Source organism: Phoca vitulina, unplaced genomic scaffold (assembly GCF_004348235.1).
Source record: "Phoca vitulina isolate PV1807 unplaced genomic scaffold, GSC_HSeal_1.0 scaffold6, whole genome shotgun sequence".
NCBI lineage: Eukaryota > Metazoa > Chordata > Mammalia > Carnivora > Phocidae > Phoca > Phoca vitulina.
This window is the reverse complement of record NW_022589709.1, coordinates 19,067,164-19,084,019: the sequence shown is the minus strand read 5'-3', so window position 1 is coordinate 19,084,019 and position 16,856 is coordinate 19,067,164. Positions and strand designations below refer to the sequence as shown.

At 38.2% G+C, this 16,856-nt stretch overlaps 1 protein-coding gene across 1 annotated transcript in view; it reads right to left on the bottom strand.

The window, feature by feature from the left end:
* The window catches only part of SIMC1 (SUMO interacting motifs containing 1), a 97,380-nt gene that overhangs the window by 26,091 nt on the left and 54,433 nt on the right, over positions 1 to 16,856 (bottom strand). Inside the window, exon 5 of the mRNA XM_032403757.1 lies at positions 6,484 to 6,638. Within this exon, the coding sequence (XP_032259648.1) occupies positions 6,484 to 6,638 (155 nt within the window). The remainder of the gene's footprint in view (positions 1 to 6,483; positions 6,639 to 16,856) is intronic.

Below are 16,856 nucleotides of genomic sequence, written 5' to 3'. Positions count from 1 at the left end.
TAGTCAAAATTACTTTTGATGATCACTTAGGTAACCCAGGTAAAAATGGTGGATTTAATACACACTTCTAATTTTGTTCCCTCCTAAATCCCACTGATGCTAGAGTAAATAATTCTTTTAAAAATCCACAAAGAAGAGGAGAAAAGGAAGGGAGACAATAACAGTGAAATTTTAGAAGATGGAAGGGAAATGAAGCATAATCACAAAATAGAATATTACATAGTAGTGAAAATGAGTAAGCTACACTGATAAGTGACAGTAGGGACAAACCTTAGTACTCTATAATATAAAGTGAAAAATAAAAGTTCCAACAGATTATGTATAGCATGATATCCTTTAATATACAGTAGAAAGGAACTAAAATATAAACATACACTTTATAGGAATACATTTAGATATAATAAAACGACATAAAGACGGAAAGGAAATGATGAACATACAGAATGCTGATCACTTTGGGTGCAGGAAGGTGCAAAGTAGGTGATAGGCGGATGGATGTATGGTTAGATCCAGCTAATTGTCAAGGTACCAGCCTTTGATTTGGGGGGTGGATTAAGAGATGCTGATTACAAAATCAAAAGTAACCAATTAACTAGATAAGGTAAGTATGTCATGCTTTAAGGATTTTTTTTTTTTTTTAAGAGAGGGAGAGAGGTGGGGCGGGGGCAGAAGGAGAGGGAGAGAAATAATTTTAAGTGGGCTCCACACCCAGCATGGAGCCCGATGTGGGGCTCAATCTCACAACCCTGAGATCATGACCTGAGCTGAAAATCAAGAGTCAGATGCTTAACCGACCTTGCCACCCAGGTGCCCCTTTAAGGATGATTCTTTTTTTTTTAATTAACATATAATGTATTATTTGTTTCAGGGGTACAGGTCTGTGATTCATCAGTCTTACACAACACCCAGTGCTCACCACAACACATATCCTCCCCAATGTTTAAGGATGATTCTTAATCTAAGTCTATGACTTTAGCAAAGGGATGGATTTTAACTGACTTAGCAGAATTGAGAAAGCCGAATCCTAAACCAGCAATAGAGAAGACTAATCCTATTTAATCCTATTTACCAAAAAAGAAAAAAAAAATCTTCAATAACCTGTGCAAATGGCAGTGCAAAGCTTCTCTGAAGGAGAATAAAAGGATATATGGGAAAATAAGCATAATGGTTTGTAAGCTCTTTTAAGATTTTTTTTTTTTTTTTTGGACAGAGAGAGGGAACACAAGCAGCGGGAGTGGGGGAGGGAGAAGCAGGCTTCCCGCTGAGCAGGGAGCCCGACGCGGGACTCGATTCCAGGACCCCGGGATCATGACCCGAGCCGAAGGCAGACGCTTAACGACTGATCCACCAGGCGCCCCTGGTTTGTAAGCTCTTTAAGAAAGTTTTAGACTCTAAACTACAAGTTAACATTGTGGAGAGATAAAACTGAGGGTCTTTGGACTAGGATACCAGGCACAGCTGGGAGGCAAGGGTATCAAAGCACAACAGCGGCACGAAGTGAACATATGCATGCTGAACGCAGAGGCCCTTGCTATTTTCCCACACCTGTCTTCCAAAAACTTGCATCCCAGTCTTTACCCTTTATGTAGGAAATTGGAAGTCTTCTTTGAAAAACCCATCCAGCCCAACCAAAAGGAAAGACCTGAAGACACTGACAGGGTATTTTCTAAAAAGTGGGCAGTCAGTTCTACCTACAGGGAAGTACAGAAATGACAAGTCCTCCCATGTACTTTGAGCTTTCATCAACAGTCAAGTCTGTCACCCTTAAACTTGGATAGACTACCAAGGTTTACTAGACATTTATGAAAATGTTCCACTATGAGAGATAAAGACCAAAATAACCAAAACCAATGCTCCCCCCCCGCCGCTAAAAAAGTAACTTGGGAGAAAATAAGACTATGCAGAGAATAAACAAAAACAAAAGCCATCATCAGTATCACCAAAGATATGAGAATGTATGGATCCATGAAAGAAGAAAACAAGAACAGAATACTATTTATTAATTTTAAAAAGGAATATTTAGAGACAAAGTAAAAAAAAAGCCCTTGGAAATTAAAAACATAATAACAGAAATAAAAACTCTATTTTCAGGAATGAAGGAGGTTTCTAGACTGAATGCCCAGAACAATGGATGAATGCAGACCTACAACAAGCATACTGGGCAAAAAGAGGATTCCAAAAATTTTCGGAGGAAAAACTTAGGGTATATACAAAGAATCAGTAATCAAAGTAACTTACGACTTCTTAACAGCAATTGTGGAAGCTAGAAGAAAATGGAAAATTTCCTTCAGGGGGGCACCTGGGTGGCTCATTTGTTAAGTGTCTGCCTTCAGCTCAGGTCATGATCCCAGGTTCCTGGGATCGAGCCCCATATCCGGCTCCTTGCTCAGCAGGAAGCCTGCTTCTCCCTCTCCCACTCCCACTGCTTGTGTTCCTGCTCTTGCTATCTCTCTCTGTCAAATAAATAAAATCTTTAAAAAAAAAAAAAGAAAATTTCCTTCAATGTTCTGTAGAAAAGCTATTTGTAACCTAAATATCTATACTGCTATCAATCAACATATGGGAAGATAAATATTTTCAGATATTGAAGATCTCAAAAATTTTACTTCCCACATCCATTTCTAAGAAGCTACTGGAGACTAATCTATTAAAATGAGGGAGTAAACCAAGAAAGAGAAGATATAGGGCAAACAAACACACAAAAGATCTAACTTTGGAAACAGGTAAAGGAAATTCTCACATTTATGATAAAAACTGGCAAAGAAGACAACCAATCCAGACTGAAGGAGGTCTTTAAGAAGAAGACGACTACCCAGTACAAATAAACATCTTGAGGGGAGATTTAGAGCAAATAGAGAATTTGGGGTTAACTTCCAATATGCACAAATAATACAGGGGAACTAAAAATAAGGCAATTATTAACTCTAAGGAAACACAAAGGTATGAAAGAAAGGAAAAGTAATCATAGTTTAGTACTTGGCTCAACTCTGACTAGCACATATAGTCCTAGTAATAGAAACATTGAATATTGATCTGAAGAAAATGATGATATAAATAAATTAATAGTATGGGGGCTGGGAAATGTGTGTGTCAGGGAGGAGGGAGGGAGGAAAAAAGAGCTAACTTCTTGTCCTTCATGTAGAAAGTCAACAAATAATAGCTAATAAAGAAAAATCAAGAATTAGCAATACAAGGTATTGCTATTTAGTCATACAGAGGTAAATATCCAAAAAATCACATAAAATAGTAAAGTGATTACCCTTGTGGGAAAGGAAAATGCAGGTGAAGGGACTTGGGAACTAGTGTATTTCTTAAATCTTATAGAACTATTTTATTCTTTGTATGAACAGTTAAAAAAGAAAAGAAAGCCCCATAAGAAAGGGTAATATAGAGAATGACTGCTGCCTCTCCCTCTTTTTAAAAATTCCCATCTTTGAGACAAGAAATAACAAATGCTGGTGAGGATGTGGAGAAAAAGGAATCCTCATGCACTGTTGGGAATGTAAATTGGTACAACCACTAGGGTAACAGAATGGAGGTTCCTCAAAATTTAAAAATAGAAATACCATTATGATCCAGTAATCCCACTACTGGGTATTTAAAGAAAATGAAAACGCTAATTCAAAAAGATATATGCACCTGTTCTGTATGGATAGATGTTTTTGTGATTTGTCCCGCATAACCGACCATCTGGACCTGCATGTAGACAGGCAGGCTAAGGAATGTTGTTTGTGAGACTCATGCTGTGTGAATAACCTTGGGAGCCTGGTTGTTTGAAATACATTATCTGGCCTCCAGGTCAGAACTGGCCCTTCTGTTCTGGATGCCAAGGGCTACAAATCTTGTCTCTCATCCCCTCCTGCTCCATGCTGGGCTGGCTCCCTGAAATGGAATCCTGGAGGGGAGGCAGACACACATAGCCCAGGCTCCTTGAAAATATAGAAACATGATAACATGGAAATACAGCTTGTTCCAAACTGCATGTAGGCAAACAAATGTTTAATTTCAAACCCTGTTATTTGCCCTATAAATATGGCCCTTATGGGAATGATCAGTTGGAAGTCTCGCCTGAGGGGAGGATGCTCTGCCCAGGCTTCTCAGTTGGGACTCCTGCCTTGCTGGAGTTTCCATGGGGCTTCCCCAGCTGATGAGGTTGGATGTTGTAAGTACCTGGTTTAATGTGACTTTGCCTTATTCTCATTTATTGCCTATTATTACCTTCATCTATATGTAGATCCTTTTCCTCTTCTGTTTCTATTAGGTTTCTATAATAATAATAAACTTTTCTTTCCTTTTTGAAACGGAAACATGGCTGCTGAGAATCTTTTGTTCAGAACAGCACCCCTATGTTTATTGCAGCATTATTTACAACAGCTAAGACATGGAAGCAACCTAAGTGTCCATCAATAGATGAATGGATAAAGAAGATGTGATATATTTACACACACACACACACACACACACACACACACACAATGGAATAATAGCCACAAGAAAGAATGAAATCTTGCCATTTGTGAGAACATGAATGGACCAAGACGGTATTATGATAGATGAAGTAAGTCAGAGAAAGACAAATACCACATGATTTCACTTATTTGTGGAATCTAAAAAAAAAACAAACAAACAAAACAGAAACAGACTCATAAATACAGAAAACAAATTGGTGGTTGCCAGAGCACAAGGGGTAGAAGGATGAGTAAAACAGGTGGAGGGGATTGGGGGGTATAGGCTACTAGTTATGGAATGAATAAATCACATGGATGAAAGGTACAGCACAGAGAATGTAATCAGTGATATTACAGAAGTGTAGTGTGGTGTCAGATGGTAGCCACACTTGTGGTGAGCATAGCATGATGTATAGAGTTGTCAAATCACTATGCTGCACCCCTGAAACTAATATAACATTGTGTGTCAGCTATACTTCAATTAACAAAAACTCACCTTTGAGGTTTATATACAATAAATTGCCCACAGGTTTTTACTTGATAAGTTTTGATAAATCTATGTATACATCTGTATAACCACAACCTCAATCTAATATCCATCGCTTAGTGAATCAAAGATAACAGGTTTTTCCTCCATCTGAACAGATGATTTTTCTCATTGATAAAAAACAAAATAGAGGATTTGGCTTGATTTAGAAGCCACAAATGCCTATCTTTATTTTTTATTTTTTAAAGATTTTATTTATTTATTTGACACAGAGAGAGAAAGCACAAGTAGGCAGAGTGGCAGGCAGAGAGAGAGAGGGAGAAGCAGGCTCTCCACTGAGCAGGGAGCCTGATGTGGGGCTTGATCCCAGGACCCGGGGATCACGACCTGAGCCGAAGGCAGACGCTTAACCGACTGAGCCACCCAGGCGCCCCACAAATGCCTGTCTTTAAACCTTAAACCCAAGATCACACTCTGCATGGTACAAAATAGAAATGAAAGCAACTGACATGACTGGATCAAGTAAGTCTGTTTCTCTCTTCTCCCACTCAATCCAATCCTATGCTCACAAAGCAGAATGGTTGCTAGAGCTGCTCTCATTAATTAAATTGTTATTTTTCTATTTAAAACCCAACTATGCTATCCTGTGCTCTTTGTAGATTCTCTACTTACTGATTTTCTAATCATTAACATTTAAACTACATAAAATGCCACATCTAGGAAAATGAATATGGCCATGCAGACTAAGCAGGGAAGCTGGCTAATGCTCAAAACAATATGAAGCTTCCTCCTTTTTTTATTAAAGTAGTTATAATAGTATCCCATATTGGCTCATAGAAAACTATTTTTAACAAACATGCAAGAACATATGGGAACATAAATATGAATGGAAGAGTTTCAATGATGCTGGTAAAAAAAAAGGATGCTGGTACTTTAGTCTGCTGAGAACCATTTCCAAAAAAAGCAAGGGTTGTAGTTTCAGGAGGAAAATTCCAGCCTGAAATCACCACCCTAGAAATCACATTTTCTCCCACTGATATAAGGATATGGTATCTCCCTGCTCTGACGCTTCCAGAAGCTCTCTCTTGCCCTGATTCTACAAAAAAGAACACATGCTTGCTAGCTACCACTTTGACTGTATTGTTAGCCACATGACCTATTATTATATATTAGTTTTCAGAAACTAGTAGTGATAAATTAGAGTTCTTGAGTTATTCAGGGAGAAGGAAATAAACTGAGGTTTATAAAAGCTGTGAAAAGTTTTACGTAAGTTAAGGTCTCCCCGCCCAGGCCTCCTGAGGCTGTCTGGACAATTCTGAAATACACCAAAGGACATCTGATGGTCTTGAGAAAAACCACGAAGGCTGTGGTGCCTGACACATAGCTGGTACAGAGAGATTTTCTTTTAGGATCATCCATAGTTTTAATAGCTATCCTGTTATACTATCGAGTGACTATAGTCTCATCCACCCAATGTTCTTGAGCCTTGAGTAGCTGCCCATTTACGGCCCCGACCTCTCGTCACCCCCAGGCTCAGGCGCTGGTTACCTGACATTGTGGGGCTGCTTGTCGCAGGACAGCACAGTGCTTGCAATGGACTGCTGCAGGTGCTGTCGCTGCCTCCTCAGGATCTGCTGGAAGTCATCTTCTAGAGTCTGTACCACATAACGCAGAAAAAGGACTCGCCCAGGCAGATTCTGTCCCTGTGGGAGAAAAAAATGAGAAGTATTTCCTCTCAATTTCCTGATGACAGTGAGTATTGGGCTCTCATAAATATGAAGTCCAAGGGAAGGCCATGTGTCAACAAGTGTGTCTGCACCTAAAAGAAGCTCCTGAGAGAGCAGGCAGTCCAGGTCATTACAAAAGAGGGGAAATAGGGCAGTCTCGGAGCCTGGAGGCTCAGGACTATAGACTTCCTAATTTAAGAGATAGATAACCGAGAAGTCAGTCTCAGGACAAATGCCAAACTGTGGATATCAAAACAGAGAGACAAAAACTGGCTCCTAAATGACCCTGTTGAGCTGCTGGATCAAGCAACCATGATGTCCATACCACTGCTAAACTTCTAGTAACATGAGCTGATGCATATCCTTATTGTTTTTGCAAGTCTGAGTTGGGTTGTTACAGGTGGAATGATCCTAACTGAGAAAGCCCAACCGAAAGAATGTGGGCTTTGATGGCACACAGACCTTATGTATTTATTTTCGTTTGATGTTTTAAACTCAGATCCACACCTTATTCAACTTGCCCTTCTGAGTCTCAGTGTCTTTGTGATTTACGTGGTGGTAACGGTAACGGTACCAAAACCAGTGTAAGCACCTGTGACACACCAGGCAGACATGTACCATTTGTTGGTTTCCCTTTACTGGGAAACAAGTGCTGGGACCCAAGCCCAGGAGCTCAGGCTTTGAAAAATCGAAAAATAAGGCCCCAAACCATTTCTGGACTCTTTAGGAACTTTTCAAACACTAGGGGGTAGGCATATACTCTGAGAATATACACTCATGGACTAGGGTATGGTTTAGTCAGCAGGAAAAAGAATGACCATTGTAAGCACAAACAATTTCTTTCTTTTTAAAGAGGAGGTGGGGATGGATAACTTTGTCTTCCAAATGTGTATATTTTTTTCTCTAATCCTTGTTAATTGGTGCAAATGATTTTTTAAAAACCAAGTACTTGTGCTAGATTTATGACGGAAATCTTCCACTAACACCACTCTCCACTACTGCTTGCCCCGAGTACCCTAGAGGGAAATTTTAAACTCTTTCTTCTGAAAGTTACCCTAAACATCTCTAAAAAGATGCTTTTATCACTATTTCTTGATTTATTAACTTTAGACATTACCTATTGGCTTTGCTGTGCTAGATAAGGATTTAACTCACTTGTGCCATTTCCCTGCTTCTCTTCCTAAAATAACTATCTCAATTTATGTTCCATCATCTATAGATAGTATCTCTTGACTCCCCACTTGGGATAAAGATAAAGACGTTATAGCAACCCTACTATTCTCAGAGATCCTATCCCTTTTCATCTCCTAATCTTTATCTTCTACACTTTTCTGTTTTCCACTGTCAAGGCTAATAAACTTGTCTTATGTGCTTTGTATATAAATTGATTCTAAATATTATAACTAAATAGTGTTTACAGTATGAGGACTATGTTAAAATTATTTACTGTGGCACAGGAGAGAGACTCTACTGGCTATGTTTTTGAGAGAGAGGAACAGCTGGGTTACAAGGCCTTTTTCTAACAGCCTTCCATGGACTGATGGTAGAAATCCATATAGTAGTATACTAAGAAAATCATTCCTTTCTTGTGAAGCTTTTTGATTTTCCTAAAGTTTCTTTTTTTATCCTCCCTACATTGCCTACAGTGAACACTTTACTTCTTTCAACTCCTCAAGAATGGTGTTGAATCTTGAGAATACCCTTCTTTTCCAATTTTTTTTCATTTTTAAAAACAACTTTATTGAAAAACCTTAAAAATTCACCCATTTTAAATGTACAGTTCAATGATTTGTTGTAAATTTATTGAGTTTGGCAACTATGACCATCAATTTTTAGAACATCTTCATAGGGGTGCCTGGGTGACTCAGTTGGTTAAGTGTCCAACTCTTGGTTTCAGCTTAGGTCATGATCTCATGGGTCATGAGATTGAGCCCCATGATGGGCTTCACGCTCAGCATGGAGTGTGCTTGAAAAGTCTCTTCCTCTCCCTCTCCCCCTACTCATGAGCACTCTCTCATTCTAAAATAGATAAATCTTAAAAAAAAAAAAAAAAGAACATCTTCATAACTGAAATAAGATTGCTCATGCCTGTTTACAGTTAATTCCTGTCCCCACCTCTAGCTCCAGGCAAACACTCCTCTACTTTCTGGCTCTACTGATTTGCCCTTCTGGACATTTCATATATGCAGAATTATACAATATGTGATCTTGTGTATGTGGCATCCTTTTACTTAGCTTAATATTTTTTTGAGGTTTGTCCATGTCTTAGCATGTATCAAGAGCTCATTTTTTTAAAATTACTGAATAGTATTCCCATGTATAAATATAGCACATTTTGCTTATCCATTCAACTGTTGATGGACATTTGGTCTGTTTCCACTTTTTGGCTATTATGAATAATGGTGCTATGAACATTCACATGTAAGCCTTTATTAGACATATATTTTCATTTTTGGGGGGCTCAGTACCTGGAAGTGGAATAGCTGGGTCATATGATAAGTTTATGTTTAATTTTTTAAAGAAACTGTCAAACTGTTTTCCAAAGTGGTTGTACCATTTACATTCCCACCAGCAATGTATGAAACTTACTGTATCTCTACTTTCTTGGCAACATTTGTTATAGCCTGTTTTCTTTTTAAAATTTTTAAAAATTGTGGTAAAAAACATGTAACAGTTTATTATTTTAACCATTTTTAAGTGTACAGTTTAGTATTGTTAAGTATATTTCCATAGTTGTGCAACAGATCTTCAGAACTTTTCCATCTTGCAATATTGAAACTCTATACACATTGAACAATAACACCCAATTTCCCCCTCCCCCTAACCCCTGGTAACCAACATTCTATTCGCTTTTTAAAAAAAAAATTTTTTTTTTTTTAATTTAAGTAGGCTCCATGCCCAGCGCAGAGCCCAATGTGGGGCCCAACAGGGGGCCTGAACCCACGACCCAGAGATCAAGACTTGAACTGAAATCAAGAGTTGGAGGCCCAACTGACTGAGCCACCCAGGTGCTCCCATTTGTTTTTTATATTAATATGACTACTATAGACACTTTGCATACATCAAATTATATACTGTCTTTTTTTGTGACTGGCTTATTTCACTTAGTATCTTGTCTTCATTATGCTACCATCCATGTTGTAGCATATGGGAGGATTTCCTTCCTGTTTAAAGCAGAATTAATATTTCATCTTATCTGTATATACCACATTTTTTTACCTAGTTATCTGTTGGACAGTTCAGTTACTTCCACTTCTTGGCTATTGTGAATAATGCTGCTATGAACATGGGTGTGCAAATATCTTTTCGAGACCCTTCTTTCAATTCTTTTACATATATACCCCTGTGGGAGTATATGAAGTGGGATTGATGGATCATATGGTAATTCTATTTTTAATTTTTTGAAGAACCACCATATAATCTTCATAGCGGCTATACTATTTTATAATCCTACCCACAGTGGGCAAGTGATCTAATTTCTCTATATCCTTGCCACTACTTATTTTCCGTTAAAAATTTTTCTTTTAATAGTACCCATCCTGGGGCACCTGGGTGGCTCAGTCGTTAAGCATCTGCCTTCGGCTCAGGTCATGATCCCAGGGTCCTGGGATCGAGCCCTGCATCAGGCTCCCGGCGCGGGAAGCCTGCTTCTCCCTCTCCCGCTCCCCCTGCTTATGTTCCCTCTCTCGCTGTGTCTCTCTCTGTCAAATAAATAAAATCTTTAAAAAAAAAAAAAATAGTACCCATCCTGATGGGTGTGAAATGATATCTCATTGTAATTTTGATTTGCATTTCTCTGTGATTAGTGATGTTAAGCATCCTTTCATATGCTTATTGGCCATTTGTATATCATCTTTGGAAAAATCTCTATTCAAGTCCTTTGCCCTTTAAAAATCAGGTTATCTTGTTCAATTTTTCCTTTAATTCTGCCAGTTTTGTAGTAAAATGTTTAAATGTTGTTGAGTTATAGGAGTTCTTTATATATTCTGGATATTAACCCCTTATCAGATATGTGATTATTTTTTATTTTTTATTTTTTAAAGATTTTATTTATTTATTTGAGAGAGAGAGCATGAGAGGGGGGAGGGTCAGAGGGAGCAGACTCCCCGCTGAGCAGGGAGCCTGATGTGGGACTTGATCCCGGGACTCCAGGATCATGACCTGAGCCGAAGGCAGTCACTTAACCAACTGAGCCACCCAGGCGCCCTGTGATTTTTTTTTTTTTAAAGATTTTATTTATTTGACACAGAGAGAGAGCACAATCAGGGGGAACAGCAGGCAGAGGGAGAGGGAGAAGCAGGCTCCCCACTGTCCAAGGAGCCCAATGCAGGGCTGGATCCCAGGACCCTGGGATCATGACCTGAGCTGAAGGCAGATGCTTAACCAACTGAGCCACCCAGGTGCCCCCGGTTGGTGATTTTAAAAATATTTTCTCCCATTCTATAGACTGCCTTTTCACTCCTGACTGTGTTCTCTGATGCACAGAAGTTTTAAACAACTTTGCTATAGTTCCATTTGTCTATTTTTGCTTTATTTGCTCGTGTCTTTGGTGTCGTATCAGAGAAAACAATGCCAAATTCAATGTCATGAAGTTTTCCCCTATATTTTCTCCTAAGAGTTTTATAGCTTTTGGTCTGATATCAGAGATCTTTGTTCCATTTAGAGTTAATTTTTGTATATGGTATTAGATAAGGGTCCAACTTTATTCTTTTGCATATGGCTATCCAGTTTTCCCAAAACTATTTGTTGAAGAGACTATCTTTTCCCCATTGAATGGTCTTGGCACCCTTGATGAACATCACTTGACCATACTCACAAAATTTTGGGGAGGGTTCTCAATTTTATTGCACATGTCTATATGTCTGTCTTTATTTATTTTTTTAAAAGATTTATTTATTTATTTATTTGAGAGAGAGAGAAATCACATGAGAGGGGGGAGGGTCAGAGGGTGAAGCAGACTCCCTGCCAAGCAGGGAGCCTGATGCGGGACTCAATCCAGGGACTCCAGGATTATGACCTGAGCCGAAGGCAGTCACTTAACCAACTGAGCCACCCAGGTGCCCCTATATGTCTGTCTTTATGAGATTACCACACTGTTTTGATGACTGTAGCTTTTTAATATATTTAAAATCAACAAGTATGAATAGTCCAACTTTGTTCTTTTTCAAGATTGTTTTGGCTATTCAGGGTCCTCTGAAATTCCATCTGAATTTTAGGACAGAGTTTTCTATTTCTGCAAAAAGTGCTGCTGGGATTTTGATAGGGACTGTGCTGACTCTGTGCTGACTGTGCTGATTGGGTACTACTGACATCTTAACAATATTAATTCTTTCAATCTATGAGCATGAGATATCTTTTTTTTTTTTTTAAGATTTTATTTATTTGACAGAGACAGAGAGAGCAGGAACACAAGCAGCGCTTGGAGTGGGAGAGGGAGAAGCAGGCTTCCTGCCGAGCAAGGAGCACAGTGTGGAACTCGATCCCAGGGCCCTGGGATCGTGACCTGAGCCGAAGGCAGATGCTTAACCATCTGAGCCACCCAGGTGCCCTGAGCATGAGATATCTTATCATTTATTTATGTCTTCTTTATTTTCTTTCAGTAATGTTTTGTAGTTTTCAGTGTACAAATTGTTCATCTCCTTGGTTAGGTTTACCCCTAAGTATTTTATTGTTTTTGATATATATATATTTTTTAATATTTTATTTATTTATTCATGAGAGACAGAGAGAGAGAGAGAGAGGCAGAGGGAGAAGCAGGCTCCCAAAGAGCAGGGAGCCCGATGCGGGACGCGATCCCAGGACTCTGAGATCATGACCTGAGCCGAAGGCAGACGCTTAACCATCTGAGCCACCCAGGCGCCCCTGTTTTTGATACTTTTCTTAATAGAATTGTTTTCCTAATTTCCTTTTCAGATTGTTAGTATGCAGAAATGCAATTGATTTTTGTGTCTTGATTTTGTATCCTGCAACTTTGCTGAACTTGTTTATTAGCTCTAACAATTTTTCTGTGTAGAATCTTTAGGGCTTTCTTCATATAAGATCATGTTATCTATGAACAGAGATAATTCTGTTTCTTGCTTTTCAATGTGGATGTCTTTTATTTCCCTTCCTTGCCTAACTGCTTTGGTTAGAAACTTCTAATACTATGTTGACTAGAAGAGACAAAAGTAGGTATCCTTACCTTATTCCTGATCTTAGAGGAAAAGCTTCAGTATTTGACCACTGAATATGATGTTTGCTGTGGGTTTTTCCATATAGTGTTTTTACAAGATAGTTTCTTTCTATTCCTAGTTTGTTGAGAGTTTTTATGATGAAATGTGTTGAATTTTGTCAAATGCATTTTTTTGCATCAATTGAGATGATCATGTGGTTTTTGTCCTTCCTTCTGTTAATGTAGTGTATTTCATTGATTGATTTTTGTATATTGAAACATCCTTGTATTCCCAGATAAATCCCACTTGATTATGATGTATAATCCACATGATGTGGTGTTGAATTTTGTTTGCTAGTATTTTGCTGGGGATTTTGCATCAGTGTTCATAAGGGATATTGGTCTGCAGTTTTCTTCTAGTTTCTGTATCTGGCTTTAATATCAGGGTGATGTTGGTTTCATAGAATAAAGATACTTTATATGATATCTATCTTTTAAAATCTACTGGGACTTAATTAGTGGCCTAACATATAGTTTTATCCTGGAATATGTACCATGTGCACTAAGAAGAAGGTACATGCTGTTGGGGGTAGAATATTCTGCATATAACTGTTAGATCTGGTTGGTTTATTACATTGTTTAATTTTTTCTCTTTCCTTACCTATCTTCTATTCTGGCTATTCTATTCATTATTGAGAGTGGGGTATTGAAGTCTCCAATTATTAATATAGAACTGTGTATTTTTCCCTTTAATTCTGTCAGTTTTTCCTTCGTATCTTGATGGTCTATCATTAGGTACATAAATATTTATGACTGTTATATCTTACAGCTGTATTGAACATTTTAATTAATATATAATATCCTCCTTTGTCTTTTGTAACATTTTCTGATTTAAAGTTTATTTTGTCTCATATTAGTACAGCCACCTGTGCTGTTTTGGTTACTATTTTCATGGAGTATCTTTTCCCATTCTTTCACTTTCAATCTACTTGTGTCTTTGGATGTAAAGTGAGTTTCTTGTAGATAGCATGTAGTTGGATCATGTGTTTTTATCTATTCTGCCAATCTGTGTCTTTTGATTGGAGAGTTTAATCCATTTACATTTACAGCAATTACTGATAAGGAAGGATGCACTTCTATCATTGTGCTGTTTTCTAAATGCCTTACAGCTTTTTTGTTCTTTATTTCCTGCATCATTGTCTTGTCTTTAGTTGACTTTTTAGAGTGAAAGTTTAAATTCTCTTGTCATTTCCTTTTGTGTATTTCTATAGCTGTTGTCTTTGTGGTTACCATTGTGATTGCATTTAATATTCTAAAGTTATAATACTCTAATTTGAATTCATACAAGCTTAACTTCAATAACATATAAAAACTGTTCCTTTACAGCTCTGTCACCCTTTTGGTTGTTGATGTCACATAACCCCATCTTCATACAAAACAAATTAATAGTTCTTTTAAATGCATTAGTATCTTAAATTATGTAGAAAGCAAAATGTGGAGTTTCAAAGTTATAATAATCCTAGCTTTCAGACTAGTATTAGAATTAGTCACTTAACCATATACAAAATCAAATGTTATAAAATGTTGTTACAATAACAGTAGTTTTTATAATTGCCCATGTATTTACCTTTACTGACATCTTTATTTCTTCATATGGCTTCAAGTTACTATTCAGTGTTTCATTTTACTCTGCAGGACTCCCTTTAGGTTTTCTTGCTGGGCAGGGCTGGTGGAAATGAGCTCCTTCAGCTTTTGTTTATCTGGGGATGTCTTTATTTCTGTCTCATTTTTGAAAAATAATTTTGTTGAATAAAGGAATCTTGGTTGAGTTTTATTCTTTAGCACTTTGAATATATCAGCTCACTACCTTCTGGCCTCCAAATTTCCTGATAAGAAATCTGCTGATTATCTTACCGAGATCCTGTATGTGATGTGTTGTTTCTCTCCTGCTGCTCTCCCTCATTTCTGAAGGATGGTTTTGCCGGATATAGTATTTTTGGTTAATAGCTTTTTTCTTTCAGCACTTTGAATATATCAACCTATTGCCTTCTGACTTGCAAAGTTCTGCTGAGAATCTGCTAAAAATCTTATGCAAGCTCTCTTGTATATGGTGAGTCACTTTTTTCTTGCTGTTTTCAAGATTCTGTCTTTAACTTTTGACACTTTGATTATAATATGTCTTGGTGTGGGTCTCTGGTTTAACCTCACTGGAGTTGAGCTTCATAAAATTGTATATCCATTTCTTTCCACAGATTTGGGAAGTTCAGGGTCATTATTTTTTCAAATAAGCTCTCTGCCCCTTTCTCTCTTCTCTTTGGACTCCTATACTGCATATATGGTCCACTTAATAATGTCCCATAGTCCTTTAGGCTCTCTTCAATTTTCTTCATTATGTTTTCTTTTTGTTCCTGTGTCTCAATGACTTCAAATGACCTTTCTTCAAGTTCATTGACTGTTTTCTTCTGCCTGTCAAGTCTGCTGTTGAATCCCTCTAGTGAATTTTTCAATTCAGTTATTATACTTTTCAGTTCCAGAATATGTTTGATTCTTCCTAATAGTTTTTTAATATTCTCATTTTGTTCATGCATCATTTTCATGCTTCAGTTAGTCATTTCTCTCTCTGTTCTCTTTTAGCTCCTTGTGCATTTTTTAAAAAAGATTTATTTATTTATGTTAGAGAGTGTGTGTGTGCACACGTGTGCACACATGAACAGGAGGGAGTTGCAAGAGCAGAGGGAGAGAGAGAATCCCAAGCCGACTCTGTGCTGAGCACAGAACCCATTGCAGGGCTCGATCCCATGACAACCTGAGCAAAAATCAAGAGTTGGATGCTTAACTGACTGAGCCACCTGGCGCCTCTCCTTGTGCATTTTTAAGATAGTTTAAAAACATTCTTTGTTAGGAAATTAAGAGATCTGTGTTTCTTTATGGTTGGTTTCTGGAGCTTTATTCTATTCCTTTGACTGGGACATATTTCCCAGTTTCTTCGTACACCTTGTAATCTTTTGTTGAGGCTTAAGCATTTGAAAAAACAAACACCCTTCCCAGTCTATCCACTGAGTTCATGCAGGGTAAGATCTTCACCAATTAGCCTGGTTAAGGGTTCTGGACTCTCTCAGAACTTTCCAGGGGTTGTGTTTTTTCTGGGCTTGTATCTGTGCTTTTATCTATCTTAATTTTCCAAATGGCTTGCCTTTGTTTCTTCTCAGGAGTGCAGTTTCTTGCTCCCCTGGTACCTGCCCGTGGAACTACAAAATCGCTGAAGCTCTAATATGTGGCAGTGATCATCTCTCTTTTCAGCAGCTTCCAAATTGTATCACTATTCCCATCAGTGCTCTGAGTCAGGTGAGACAAAAACTATCCTTTGGGCAGCTCCCTAACAAGCCGGGGCACTGGACTCAAAGTCCACTCTTTTGTTTCCACCCTGAGGGAGGAGCTGAGGCATGTGAGGTTTCCTCCCAGTTGCACCATGCTATGCTGGGTAGGGGAGGGGCATGGACACACAAAATAACCCAAAATTTCCTATTCCTTTCATTGAGTCCTTTCTTGATTATGCATTCTCTTGGGTACTGAAACTTCATAATTGATCTCCAGAGTTTTCACAAAAGTATTCTGGTCCATATGTTTTTCTTAACTTGGCATCTCCATGGGAGAACAATAGCCTGGAGTTTCCTTGTCTATCATCTTGGTAATGTTTCCCAGATCATTCTTTTTTTTTTTTTTTTTTAAGATTTTATTTATTTGACAGAGAGAGACACAGTAAGAGAGGGAACACAAGCAGGGTTGTGGGAGAGGGAGAAGCAGGCTTCCCATGGAGCAGGGAGCCCAATGTGGTGCTCAATCCCAGGACCCTGGGATCATGACCTGAGCTGAAGGCAGACACTTAATGACTGAGCCACCCAGGCACCCCTCCCAGATCATTCTTAAAGCCCTAAATTATTTTGCTCCAATTTGGACTGAATGCTCTCTAGGTCTACTATTCACCATGATTTTAGGAATTCTCTTTATTATTCTCTTGGATTAGATCTAGTGTTCCCTGGATC